The sequence below is a fragment of the Notothenia rossii genome, assembly GCF_949606895.1.
Source record: "Notothenia rossii genome assembly, chromosome: 5".
Taxonomy (NCBI): domain Eukaryota; kingdom Metazoa; phylum Chordata; class Actinopteri; order Perciformes; family Nototheniidae; genus Notothenia; species Notothenia rossii.
The window spans coordinates 68460768-68476375 of NC_136903.1; the positions used below are offsets into that span (position 1 = coordinate 68460768).

General features: G+C 39.2%; 1 protein-coding gene across 1 annotated transcript in view; it reads right to left on the reverse strand.

The window, feature by feature from the left end:
* Window positions 1-15608, reverse strand: part of cdh22 (cadherin 22) — a 44114-nt gene that overhangs the window by 8502 nt on the left and 20004 nt on the right. Inside the window, exons 6-7 of the mRNA XM_079684495.1 lie at window positions 15458-15579; window positions 2993-3110 (exon numbers count right to left, since the gene is read on the reverse strand). Coding sequence (XP_079540621.1) covers window positions 2993-3110; window positions 15458-15579 — 240 coding nt within the window. The remainder of the gene's footprint in view (window positions 1-2992; window positions 3111-15457; window positions 15580-15608) is intronic.

The window sequence follows — 15608 nt, forward strand, 5'->3', positions numbered from 1 at the left end:
GAACAATCTTCATATTACTGTTTATGTGCGGGAACGGTACGCCCATGAATATGTCCTTTTGACTTTTAAACAGCACTCTCCTCATCGGCTGTCTTCTTTAAAGAAAGTTCTCGAAATACATATAATCTAAGGCATCTTGTGTAGTTTGCGATTAAAACCAAATTTCTAAACAAATGTTTGGAACTCCAAAGAAACATATGCTTGAAGTGAAGTGAAACAACACTACAAATGGCAGAGTGATGACCCTAGTGGGAGGCGGGTATTGTCTAAAAGGTCAAAGCTAAAATAAAAAGAGTCAACAGCCATACTAGTGGATCTGTGAGTCTGTACTTCGGCACAGTGGTGCTTTGTGCTAAAGTCAAAAGTCAGCATGCTAACACCAACAATGTTACCATGCTGATGTCTATAGCAGGTATTATGTTTTCCATGCTCACTATCTAAGTTCAGCATACTGATATTTGCTGATTAGCAATAAACACAAAGTATGGCTGCAGGCAGATGAGAATGTCATTAGTGTTTCAGGTGTTTGATTTTAGAATAATTTATTGAAACCAGTGACATTTTGAGCTAATGGTGATGCTGAAAGAAATGTCAGTGGATCACCAAAGTCATTTGCATTCATCCTCCGAGGAAGCTTAATATTTTTACACATTTTAATCGCAATCTATAAAATAACTGTTGAGATATTTTCTTCACTAACAAAGAGTAGGACTGACAAACAGCCCGAAACTGCCATCATGGAGCCACGTCTCCTGCACGACTAAAAGGAAATGCTTGTTTAATGTTAGAGAAAATAGAAATGTTGTTATTTAGTGGACACACTTGAAACTGACCTTAAGCTGTCACATTAGATTTACATTTACAGGCAGCAAGCATAAAGAACAAATACAGCCATACAAGCCGAAGAAATACGCTATTACAGCCTAGAGAAGCCGTTGTATAACGTTAACATTGCCATTCACTTTTTATACAATTGGCTGACATTAGCATATGTTCTCTGACTGACCAACCCACAGAAAGAAACTAACCTGTTCACAATATTGAAAACAGAAGTACAAATAATGTGCTATAAAGTTTCAGTTATGTTTTTCTTCAGTTTTGTTTCATTTATTTTTAAGCATGATATGGGACTATCTAGGTAACATGATGTCAGTTTGTCACATAACAGCAAACTTTGTTTGGTAAAGATGAGGTTTTGCGCTACATACTGCCAGCAACGACCTAAAAGAGTTTAGCAACATGGGGGGCGGGAGGGGAGAAACCTAAAAAACAACCTTTTCATCATTGTATGTCAAGGCTTGGAGACAGAACGCAATGCGAGGCCATGATGGGGAAAAGAAGAAGTGACAGATTGAAAGTGACAGGTTGACAAATGTGTCAATGAAAAGAGACACCAGTGTGGAAAAAGAGGGGTGGGAGGATCAAAAGTACGTGCAGGGTTTTGTTTGTCTTCACCAGAATATATACAGGGGTCTGCCTTGGTGTTTGTTTTCACCAGTACATATATCTTTGGTACAAACGAGACAAGTGTGTACACACCCACCCAACCACACACACCCACACACACCACACACAATACACACACACACACACACACACACACACACACACACACACACACACACACACACACACACACACACACACACACACACACACACACACACACACACACACACACACACACACACACACACTCACTCACTCACTCACTCACTCACTCACTCACTCACTCACTCACTCACTCACTCACTCACTCACTCACTCACTCACTCACTCACTCACACACCACACACACACACACACACCCCCCCACACACACACACACACACACACACACACACACACACACACACACACACACACACACACACTCACACTCAAAAATACAGACACACCATATATAAAAACTGAGGACAAAGGACATTGATTGACTGTTGTAGTGTGTTTATATGTATTTATGCATGTGTGCGAATTTATGAGAGAATACAAGGGCCAGAGGGTTATACCACTTCCTGCCACTCTATGCACATGTGTATGTACAATATGTGTGTATCTATTCACATGGATGTGAGTGGCAGTGCAGCGGGCCTTGCTGCCGTCACGCTGGGACATTTCCCTTGCTAGGGCTGCTCCACTGACATTTTCCTGGTGTCAGATCAATCTTGATTTAGCCAGATGTCACATTCACTTTGCTACACATCTATAAACAGGGAATCTGCAAGTGCGTTTGCAAAAACACAGACAAGCATGAAAAAACTCATCTTCCTGACAAAGCAGACTCATCACGGGGGAGCACGGTGATTGTAATGTTTTCTTACATTGTGTAGATACGTGTAAATGTTGTGTTTTCACAGAATGCAATTTTCATGATGACACTTGAGAAAATGATTTAAGCTGTTCACATTCCATTCAAGAGGAATCAAGATGCTGTGTTAAACTGTTTAAAAGTGATACTACATTAATACAAAACATAGACCTGCTTAGACCAAAAAGCTATTTGAAAAATGTGTCTGATAATAAGTTGAATGATAAATAAAAAAACTTTTAGAAAGCCTCCTGTGATTGTTAAAATCGTTTGGTAGTGTATTCCTTCAGTTGTCTTACTTTAAAACAGCAACCATCTGGCATCTCAATGAACTGTGACATTGTCAAAGTACTCACCGATCATTTCAATACTTTTAGAGCTGCAGTCTTTCAAACAAACTCAATTGTTCTTAAAGGTCTACATTTGAAAAATACCCTCAATCATTTGACCAAACTCTCATAATGCCAATCACTCAGGGAAATAGAAGAACGTCAACACAATCTCGAGCACTTGTCAGTCAAGCATTATCTTCCTTTACCTTTGCACATTTAAATCGTGTGCACATCCACTAAAAAATATAGCAACCAGTCTTACAGATTCTTACTTGTATGTATGGATGTTGACATCCATACCATAAAAATATGCTTCTTTACCAATAAACCATAAGGTTCTTTGCCCTCTCACCTTTGACATCCCATAGGGTGAAGTGTCGATTGCTGGAGCCTTCAGGGGCCAGGGTAAAGTAGAAGCGATGTCCAGCTTGTGGCTCGTCTTTATCTACCACACTGATAGTGTGAATTAGCTAAGAGAAGAGAAGCACAGAAAGAAAAGAAACAGAGGTTAGATCATATCCTCAGATTCATTCAATGGAAACGAATGAATACGAAAAGCACTTTAAACTTTCCATTTCAAATGCCTCTTTTATGAGGCAGGAAGTGAGTTTGAGTAAGTGTACTTGGATGCAACAGACTCCGAAGGCTTCCTGTGAAAGTGCAGTTCAAAGGGGCTGCAGTCACAAAGAGATAAACATGTCTTCCTCCAGAAAGTTGACAGCAACATGAAACAAATGTCTTAATGTTAGAAATAAAAAACTATCCTAAAATGCATGCATTCAAACAGTGAAAGGAGGATATATTGTGTTGGGCTGGCATATGTTTTTGCTCTAAGAAAGAGCAAAGACTAGGTGCAAATGTGCAGAGACAGAGAAGGAAAGATCTGCAACTAAGTGAGGGTCTAGTAGTCCTATGTAATGTCATATAATAATAGTGATCCACGTTCAAAGATACAACTCAAGTGTGATCCAATTTTCAGAACTCTGTGTGGATACAATAAGGTGAGATATGATTCACTGTGATCTGAACAGACATCAAACAACCCCTTGAGATCCTTTCACATTAACACAGGCCTCTCAGTGACAATCCATCCTCCTCCAGGTCTATGAATCTGCACTAAGCATCAAACCAAAAGCTGATAAATGATAGTTTCACATCCCATCTCTCAGCTGTTTCTGCTCTGCTGCCACACATTTCTTATTATTTTGATTCAACTCATCTTTGTTTACTGCACACTCCAACTTAAAGCAAGCCCTTATTGCCTATATTGAGTATTGTCTTTTGGTAAGAGATGAATGGGGGAAACAAAACCAAACAAAGTCTACTCAGCATAAAAGTTGAAGACATTTAGGGAAATTATTTTTCACTAACGGCCGTTACGAGAGCTGACATTGCACACCTAGAGCACTGGAGTAATAGTACCTGTAATTGTTGGAGTTATATTTATTTTCAAAGTTGCAATGCTTCAAAGAAGTTATTTTGTCTTCTGTGTTGTTAACACATTTGCCTGCGCTGGTCAGCATGCATGGGCATAGTGCTCTCAGAATGAGGTTTGGTTTGGCACTAATGTTTTGACGCATTTGCTTCTTGAAACGTACTTTGCACCTAAATTGTGTGCCATTAAACTACATCAACTGGATTTTGACATGCCCGTAGAGCAGCCATTACACTGAAGGTTTTTTTTCTATGAATAACCATCCCTCCCGAAAGCAAGAAAAGCCATCATATTTTATAAATCAATAGCAATCTGGACAATGGGTATGATTTCAGATTACATGTTTCTTATATAATTTAGTTCTGTTTTAATCAACTTTTGTAGGAATACAGGCTGCTATTCCTGGTTCCTTTCCATGTGTTTCTGTGTGCTTCTCGAGTGCACATATTGCAGCACGCTAAGGAAGAATCAAGTGATTTACCCTGAAATCATGCCGTAGCATTTTCTAATTACGAAGTAAGCCATATTATCCCAAACAACCTCCCTGAGCTCTGGGTATGACTAAGCCTCTTCTGTGTCAGGGATGCAACATCAATGCTGAGGAGCTTTTTATTGTGAAGGTACAATCGAGGCCCCGGAAGTGTGCTCGGCAGTATCTTAGTCACAGTAATGCATGGGCGCGGGATCATCATTCAGAGTTGTGTGCATTGCTACAAATGAATGAGGCTGTCTTGAACAGGCAGGCAACCTGAGCATTTAAAGTGGCACAATAAAGCAGATGTCTTTACGTGCCAGAAGGGTATGGATTATATCTACGGTATTGTAGTTTGAATAATCAATTTGCAAGTGGATGAGAAATGAGAGACACATGTTTCTGAAAAGGACAAGCGTAAGAGGGAAATGCTTTGGAGAAGATAAATGCAAAGGACAAATATTCATAGGAAAAGAAAATCACAGTGATGAATAGAAAGGGCAGATAGAGGAGGCATGTAAATACACCTATGTTTGACATTTTACAAGTATCCTGCCTCATAAAGAAGAGACTGCTCTTGGAACAGCTGAGTAATGGTTTGATAGATTTCCCTTGATCTTATCTGACACCATGCGGTGTAAGATCTCGTAAAGAAATTCCAGCAATCGAACACCCTGCTTCAATCATTCTGATAAACGCCTCAAAGTAATAGTCCTTCGGGTTGTTTATCATGTAAGTTGTTGTGGATCCATAACAGTGTGTTTCTGTGAGAGAAAAATAGGTATGGAAGACTCCGCTTATAGTGTTTAACACCATGAACAACTCTGACATTTTTCTACAGAAATAAAAAGGCTGGAGCTAAAACATTACAACAAACATTTCCTTTCTCAGAAAATGAACCTTCCATACACATTTTTTATATTCATGTTTTATTAAATATACATTTTATGATGGAAATCTCCCTGAGCCTGTGTAGCTATACTTTGTGTAGCTATACTTTGTTAAGATACCCCTAAATGCAGCTCATTGAGGAATATTCATTGAGTTGATTATAAAGGAATGTATATGAAATATTCAGAGGAAATCGCTTTTGTCGAGAGACCTCTGTAGAATAAGGCACATAGGAAAACTGACTGTGTTTGCAATAGAAGCAATAATATTGATACGATAAAATAGTGGGATGAACAAATACAGGAGCTTTGAGAATGTGTTAGACAGAAAGGAAAATAAAGTTATAAAGTCAGTGTCAATACTAAGCTTTTTTCAAGCAGTAAGGTGTATGTACGTACACAGCAGATTTTCGGGATAAAAAGAAGGACACAAGGAAAAAAAGCGTGCAAACTTGTTAAAACTTACAATAAATTAGTGTTTTAAAGGAATAGTTCCAACACAATAGATCATGGCTCTGTTCAACATATTCAAAATGAGCCTAGCAGCCCCTTTAAAGCTCACATATTAACATGCTAATGTTGTTTGTTTGATTCTTAAAAAACAACAATACATTTCTGTAAAGAACTTAGAAAGAATATTAGACTTTAGTTTTTGTACGAGTTAGAATTAAATAGAACATGCCATGTTAACTTCGGGTCTCAGCTGCCACCATATAAGAACAGCAGTTCATTTTCTCCCATCCGGATGTACAATAACCAGTGTGTAGTACCACATTCCACTACTTGTTCTGGCTCTAATGTATTACCAGCAGAATGTACAATGTTACAAGAATTGCCAGAATGCTGCGAGACTCATTTAAGACTTACAAACACATGATATAGTAAGTCTTGTTTCATTATTTCAAATATCACACCACACGTCCAGCCAATCCACAGTGATCTATGAAGAATCCCACTGTGTGCGCTGTGTGTCAAAGCAGTCCTGGTGTTATCTTCTCATCATTCTTTGGAGCCCTTTCAGCTTTATTTCAGTCTAAAGGTATAGTAATAATGAGCAAAAGAGATGACACTTAAAGCACATTTTATTTTATCTGCTGAGAGATGAATCTACTCATTTCTTTGAAGAAGTAGTGAAGATGCATTAAGTGAGTTGAGATCTGCGTCCTGTGACTGTGCCCTCAGCAGGGGGACTCTCAGGCTGCCTCTCGGGGTGAGTGCAAACTGCTGAGGGAGAGATAGAAAGTGAAGCGAGAGAGGGAAATGAGAAGAGCAGAGCGAGCGTGTGGGAGTTTATCGAGCATCTAGCGAAGCTCCCTCAAGCACAATCACCTAATTAGATTTCTATCTAGCAGTCCCCTTTCCTGACCCCCTTAAATCTCTTGCATCTCTGGAAAGCTAGGAGTGGAGACTTTCCCAAAAGTGCATCCCATCTGCACTGGAGGTGTCTAAAAGGTCAAGGTTGTGAGAGGGAGGAGGCTTACTCATTTAAAGCAGATATCAACCATGTCAACAGAGGTAATTAATAAATAAATAAACAAACACACGACTACTTAAAATGCGCTGAGAAAGGTTCATCTTGGAAGCCTGGAACACACAATAAGCATCTTAGGTGTGTGTTCAAACACATCCATTATTTTTAGTTGTTAAAAGCGTCCACATGCTGTACAGTGGAGCATTACATTTCTCAATGCATTGCTCCGAACATGATTCCATTACAGGATTAAATAATGGCTGCTTTTATATGTTTGGGGGCCACAGCCTAGGATTTAAGCTAAAATCTTTGAGGCAGCAATAAGCATTATATGTTTGATTCATTTGAAGGATATTCAAATTCAAAACATGTTATACTCATTTATTACACTGACATGTTAATCAGTTAACATACATGTAGCTTGTCACAATGGCTAGCCATTTAGTCTGGATCGAATATACAAATGATATACAGCAGAGTAATGAGTATGTTTATTTGGGTCTGAAGATAGCCACATTTTATGCAGTTAATCTGAAACTGTTGTTACCAGAAAAAAAAGAAAAGAATATAAACTGTGTTCTGCAGAAATATTAGAAAAAATGACAAAAACAAAATGTGTACATGAGTGACAAAGGCATAAGTTGGATGAGGTTTTTATTACGCCTGTAGAGGTTTAGAAAAATAAATCTGCTGGTATTGGCTCTACTTTCTTGAGATTGAGTTTCTCTCTTAATGTTTTGATCCATATCAGAAAATCCTCCTGTGTGACCTTTTGGACAGCACTGATAAACCTGGAACCAATCAAACAAGACATCAGAAGGTCCGTCTAAAGCACCTCAAGCGTTGTGCTGTAGACATTGATATGAGCAGGGTGAAACTAGCAAAACATTCCATGAAACATTGAATATTGCAGTGTCTCTCTGCTGCTTCTGATTCAACATTGAAAGACAAAAAGGAAGAGGCATTTGGTGAGTAGAACAGATGACTCACTCTCCTCAGTCTCCTACTCGTGAAATACTGTCTGGCAAAACTGTGAGTGCGTCTGGCTTTTTTTCTTTGTCTGGGTTGCTACTTCTTTTATTTGCTTCTATTGTGCTATATGTATGCGTTTGTTTCAGTAGTATTTCCGTATGTCCATGAGGTTACTGTAATATGAGTTGCGCTCATGTGAATGCAATGTGACGTGTGTGATCCAGACAGGCCTAACATTTAGCTATTTCTAACTGTCTCTCCCAGGGGTTGGAAGTCGGCGGTGACGTGGTCAAACTGAGGTGATCTGTCGCAGTGACCCACTCGGCCAGCTAGACAGCAAGGCCGAGCTGACAGGCCTCTGTTTCCTCAGGCCATACTAAGTATTAGCTTTCCACCCAGCCTTTTCTCTGCACACATTGCACTGTATGATATCTGTCCCTTTGCATTCAGTCACATAAATACCACAAGGTGGGTGAGGAAAGGGCTGAGAGGCGTAGATTGTGTTCGTGTGTCATTCAGTACAGTGCAGCCGATTGGGAAACAGGCAAATCTCACACTATAACGTACTCATATACTATTTTGTCTTGTCGAATATATGACTGAACTATACTACTTTAGTTAAACAGATCAGTGCTCACTGGGGACATTGAGCTTTGAGCACGGTGATAGGTGTGGCACTTACAGTACATTTACATACATTTGGGGAAGGGTTCTGTTGGTTGTGAGAGCTAAAGGATACATTGCATCAATTAGGGTTCTCAAAATGACATGGGCAGTATGAGAGAGTTTTAAGGTCGGCAATAACCATGAGGTTATGCTTATTAGACAATAACTCGCTTCCCATCAAATCCTAAGAAGATTCCAAACACATGAACACATTTCCACCAATGCATTTTTATATACAAATCAAAACTACCAAAATAAGTGACTGATAGGTTTGGACCTATGTTTTCATTGATAGCAAAGCAAAGTGTAAATCCAATATGTATTTACTTTGTGACCTTTTCTTTGCATTTATCTCTTCTAATGCCTTAATGTCATTTTTGTTCTTTCTCTTTTCCTCTCTGTACATCTACAGTATATGCATAACACCCCTGAGAGGCCCTGCTAAGAAAAAGTTGAGAAGCTATTTAACACTTTGTGTCATAGCACTGGCCTGAACCCTGTCCCCAAGAAAAAGCTTCTTAGCCTTTGTCACCCAATGTTTTTATTTACTTCTCTTGCCAAGCCTTCATCCTCCCTCCACAAGCATTCTACATTCAAACACAACCAAAATAGGTTGCTTTGCCAACTCTCAAATGGGATCAAAACCAGCCACAGTTAAAAGGCTTAGGTTAATCTGATTTTCTCTGTGGTTCCACCAAAAGCTAGACCTGAGTCAGGGAGCTGACACTCAATGAACAAGACTGGATGATAACACGGTGCACAACAGGAGACAAAGGAACGCTCCTCATTAGCTAAGTAAACCGGGGGTTGATCTGACATTAAGAGTGTGACAAGCAAATATGTGTGTGTACAGCATGTGTGTGGGTGTGTGCATGCTTGTCTTGATTTCATTATAGCATGCGTCTGCACAGGGAAAGGCATGTACTGTATTATTGTGTTTGTGGTAAACAGAAGCTGATTCGGTTGAAAAAGAAAGAAAAGATGGATGCATTGATGGTTATGTGCAGAAAAATGTACAGATGGTAGGCGCGTCCCGACAACGTCTGTGTAAAACAGCGTTTGGCCCCCACAATGTCATATATACTGACATACACACACATACACACAGATCAAAATAACACAACACATAGACTGGCTGAGCAGTGTTTTCACATAATTTGTCACATCAGTAAACAATAATGAATAAAAATACCCTAAACTGATGAAAACAACACATATAACGATTTAGTTATAAAATAAATTACTGTTTGCTTATAATTAGCCAAAATCAAGACTTGCTATCAATCAAGGGATACTCATAATGCCTCACGGATGGGTTTGAGCTGATTTGCAATGGCGACAAAGGAAAAGACCACTCTTTTGAGAAAAGCATACAATCTCGAGCCAAACCATTTGACAGTTGAGTCAGTTGAACGATAACAGGTGTGCTGTTTTTCTTTAATTAAAATTGCCAGTGTCGCAGGCCTATAAAGAAGGCTCAAAGAGCCGGCTCTATTAAGTGAACGACGAGAGCCGGCTCGCGTCCGTGAATGAGCCATTTTTTGTTGTTGTTGTTTTTTGTTAAGTAATACAAAACAGAATGATACGATGATCTCCGTGCTACGGGTGCTCCGTGCATTCATGCAGTTACAAGTAATATCCAAGGATTAGAGACGGTTGGATGCTGCTGTTTTGAGGGTAATTTATACTTTTGAATACTTCAGTACAAAGGATGTATTGAATAATTTAAGTGATATATATGTACACATGTAAATCATTAGTCAAAACAGGGCTACATTTGATTGAATTATAAAACGTATGTGTGGTAAAATGAAGAGGTGTTTGGGAGCCGAAAGAGCCGGCTCTTCTTGGTGAGCCGAGCCAAATGATCCGGCTCACTAAAAAGAGCCGGAATTCCCATCACTAGACATGCTACACGACAAACAAAGCAGCAACAAACCTCTCTAACGTATGGTTTTATTTTCACAGTGGCCAGATGAAGTGAGCAAGGGGCTCTGAGTCCAGAGGCGTCTGTGTGAGGCAAAGCTCTTTGACGTCTATTCCAGGTGAAAGACAAATTGACTTAATTACGCCTATTTCCAAGAGCTGTTGTCCTTTCCAAGTTTCAAAATGTATTAACAACATTCTAGAGAGCTGGAACTAAATTGAGGTTCATTTTACAAGCAAACATCTGTTGGTAGATGCTTATATCATGGTCTCCTCCTTTGGCAGCTTATTTTACTGCATAAATAAGTACATCTTTGGAGGCAGTAGAAAATCAAAGTGTTTCAACATATAGAGCAACAGCCTCTGACTCTACAGAACCCTTCGTCTTTTACTTCTGAATGTATATTGTAAGAGAACACCAGAAAAATAACTCTCAAAAGTGGGGTACCTTATTCTAATATTAACCTACACTTTTAGAAAGTTATTGTTTTATGTATGATTGTATAATTGATACTTCCAAGCAAAAAAGGCCTACAAATTTGGTATTTCAAGCATTGTCTTTTATGGTTAGCTTTGGAAATTGAGAATTGGATTGTAGTTTAATCATTACATACAAGTACACAGCACCACACAAGTACATTTAGTGTCTACGTTTTTCCCATTATCGTATTCGTAGCAGCATGGCAGTAACTACAGTACACTATAGATTGCCCCAGAAGCAGCGTGGGGGGAAAAAATACAATATATTTGCATGTGTATTGGCTAAGGTGTGTGTGATTTTGTGACAGATATTTTAGAAGCTGCAGAGGCAGAATGAGAAGAGGAAAATATAGAATGATTTATCAATGGCAATGATTCCCAAAGACATCATCTTGCTTGTTCCGAATCCCCGGACCAGTGCAAGTGACAGCTCGAATATCGGATGTAGCCAAATTGCTCTGGTCGGACACTTGGTAAACAACTTGATTACCTCTCAAGTGTTTGCATACACTCTTTTGATTCAAAATGTCAGTTATTGATTCAGTAACCTTAAACTGTATTTTGTTTACGAGACAATTTTTTTTTGTCAGACCTGTGTATCCTGTCTTTACCTAAACCTTTATGGGTCTCGCTTGGATGGAAAGGTAGAACATATGATCTACGGGTAATTAATTCAAGGGATTTTCTCATTCAATTCTCTCTTTGAGTTGGACAACAACAGATTGACAAAAATAATATTACTTTTACAATCACACGCTCACGGCAGCAGCGTAGACACAGCAAATCAACGGAGCAAAAATATTTTCTTCACACCACTCAATCCACTTTTCAAAGGTAAAATGCCTGAAAATAACTAGAGAAAAGTGTTTTTTTATATTGTTCTGAAAATAACATGGAGGAGAAAATTGTTTCCCCCATGACCCCCCATTGGTACCCCCAGGGTGAAAATAAGCATTAAAAACCTTCGACCCAAGGCAAACACATTTCATTCCATCTCGGCAGCCAACTCCAACTGAGCATCTCACAAAAAGAGACTGTACAGAGAAAATAAAAATAAACATATTGTCAGATGTTCCGGTCCTTCCATGCTAACTCACAGAACACAGAAAAACAGAGAGGGAGATGGACATACAGTATTGCTAGATAGACAGACATATCTAAAGCGGAATGTCATATTCTCCTGTTTGTACTTCGGAATCCCTTTTTTGGATGTAATTACACTGTGAAATATTTTTGCTGCATTTGTCTCTAATGAGAGCATTAAAAACCCTTTATTTTACAATGCTGGGAGCCAGCAATGATCTTTTTGCTGGAAGACTAATCAGCTCTGTGTGATTAGGAGCTGAAGGTTAATGTGGGCTCTTGCAGATGGGAGAGAAAGTGAGGTGGGAGTGAGGGAGATGAGACCAGACAATGTTCTAGAAAGGCGCAGGCATGCGGCGTAGCGGAGGCACAGGGGGGCTATAAGTGGTTAAGAGTCTTTGGATCAAGGGGAGGAGAGGCCTGAGCCTCATTACACATGTAAATGCAGCTTCCAGCATGGAGGCCCCACTTTAAAGCCTTGCTTTTTTAATTATTTCTTTGCTCTGAACATGATAATTGGGTTTAACTCAGCCCAAGGCCTGTTGACTGTGTTAGGAGAATAAAACACCCTAATGACTTTGTCCATTTTTAATGGTGATCAGTGGAAAGACCTGGCTTCCTACTGGATTGCAAATGAACGTGGCATCACCTTTTGTTTGAATTTTTTAAACAGACTCCCACTGTTTGACTGTTGCTGGGTAATGATGCAACATTTATTTGTTTGCCATTTAAGAATTCATGTTTATCTGTGTTAACTGCTCTCTCACATTTGTTTGAAATGGTGTCATCTTCGCAAATGATGTTAGGTTTATTTTAAGTGTTTTTGTCTTTGTCTTGTGACTTTCCCCTTGATTTAGATTAGTAACCTTCCCTCTCATTTCAGATACTCTTACCTCCCTTCCTTGGCCCTTTCTCACTTCTCTTATTTTTCATTTCCTCGCTCCTCGGTCTCGGTCTCACCGGAAGTTGATTTGTCTGCGCCATCTCGAGTAGCGTCCCAATAGCCTTGTTTTTGCCGGAGGAGCGAGGAGCGATAATGGAGGAGCGATAATCGAGGAACCACCAGACCATCCTTCGATGAAATCCTCAGACACTCGCCCCGCCCCCATACTGTGTATCGCTCACTGATTGGACGATGCAGTGCATGCACTGATCTGATGCTTCTTGACATGAGAGCAGTTTCCCAGCGGAGTGAAGAAAATACATGAACCTCACGGGAGTCACTCCTCAGTTTATACCGTGTTTTGTTTCAATTCATGTATCATTTAGTTACAAGTATGTGATATATCTGAACAACAAAGTGGTCAAAAATCATTTTATTCATTTTTTGGAAACATTTTCATGATCGCTTTTTTCATTTTACATTTTCATTTATTATCATTTCCATTCAGTCAGTCATTAAGTGCTATTTAAAATGTTAATTTGCTACATATCCAAACAAACCAACAAACAAAGTGTGCAATCCAATGAATGTTAATCTAACTGGGTTTTGATAGATAACATATCTCTTTTTCTTCTCTCAATTATTTTATTTATTTTGTGCACTCTAATCAATATTAATCAAACTATTGTTCGTTTATACATTTTAAGAATGGCGTTTATCTTTTTTGAGAATGAGTTTTTAAAAAAATATATTTATTGGGGTCTACAACAGATGATACAAATGTTTGTGTCAGTAAATGTGTGGCGGGGGTGTTTGTGGAAATAACGGGGACAGAGCTGGCTGCTGTCAGACGATCAGCTGTGCATCGTCATCACAAACGGACGTCGCTTCACGTGACGCTCCGGAGGAAAGGACGTCCCATTGCTCTTGAAACTCATTTCCCTGCTTCTCGTGGTTTCCTTGCGTCCCTCCATGCTTCCCTGGTGGGAGGGACTAGACGCAGGGAAACGACGCAAGTGAGGGACGCAAGGAATCCATTTAACCGAAGTGAGAAGGACCCCCAGTGTGTCTCCCACTCCTGTGATTGTCGACCCCGCCCCTGATTGTTTCCACCTGTTCCCCATTACCTGGTGTATTTATTGTCCTCGTCTCCCTTTGTCCTGTGCCAGTTCGCTTCGTTCTTTGTGACAAACAACCAGCGTTATCTTGCCAGGAATACTCCCAAGCAGAGCTTCGAGCCACGTCTTGTTTTAGTATCATTTGTCATTTATGCTCCCAGTGTTTTTCCTCGTTAAGAGTGATTTTGGGGTTTGCACCGTTGTAATTGAGCTTTGGTTTGAATAAACCCTTTTTTGTTTAATCCTGTGTGAGTCGTGCATTTGAGTTCAAACCCGTTTACAAGGTCGTAACAAATGGTTTTAAAAAGATCAGCAGAGAAACACCATAAGCAGATTGCATGTGTTTCACTGTAGCTTTCGTGACAAATTAAAGAATGATCGACTGCAGATTAAAAAGAGCGTGTTAAAAAGCATGACAAAATGTTTTTCTGGCAGAGATAATAGTCATACCATTTCTGAATCTATAAAATGTAAATTTCCCAAGTCAATTCGATTTAGTTTTTACATTACAACAGTGCTGACTTAGATCAGAACTCCAATACTGAAATATGAGAAATATTAATCCTCGTGACTTTTATTCTGCATTCAGCAGGAAAAAGAAAGAGCAAATTCATATATTTTTTGGAAACAGGAAGTTTGTTTCTGCCTCTCTTTCTGACACTCTACGGCAAATTATACCTTTGCTCAAAAGCTGAGTTTTTCATTTCCTTCAGTACAAAGTGTCAGATAGATCACGGAAGAGAAGTATGGAAAGGTAGCAGTTATATGCTGTATCAATGCGATGGCAAAGATATCACAATTTAAACTTGTGATACTGTCAGATAGGTATATTCTGCCATTATTACTGACTTGTTATCTTCAAACTTTTCTTTCTGGCAGTTCTGCCTTTTACTAGTTTATGGTTTTTACATTTGAATGACAACACATTTATTTATGTTTCCATTTGTATGTTAAATAAGCTCAGACCCAATTGTATTGTTTCGTTTGTCACACATCATTGAAATCTTTGTTAACTCCAGTTTTCTCACATATCCTCATGAATTATAGCACATAAGTATCTGGCAATATATCACACCGCACAGAATTGATGTTTCACTTACATGTTCTGTCATGGTGTCGTGACATCTGGGACACATTAATGTCTAAATCAAGAATAATGCAGATTGCAGGAAGATACTACACATTCCCAATCATTCACAAATGATAAATGACAAAGCAGGCTAATCATTTAACTTGAGATGAATCAGCCTTATGACAACATGTGTTTTTTTGGAATCAAGAAGGGCTAAGAATATGATTGAAGAATAATTTCTCTGTGTATTTTAACTTCCATGATTATTGCATTTTTTCTACATCATTCCAACTTGTACTAATTCACATCTTAATATGACATGTACAAATTCTAAATTAGGGAAACTCACCTGTCCTGGTTTGGCATCTTCACATATGGAGGCTTCGTACGGTGTGGCCAGTTCAGGAGGATTGTCATTTACATCCAGAATCCGAATACTCACTGCTGAGTGAGACGCCATGGTGTGGTTTTCTACAGAAGAGATGAAAAGGAAATGCATC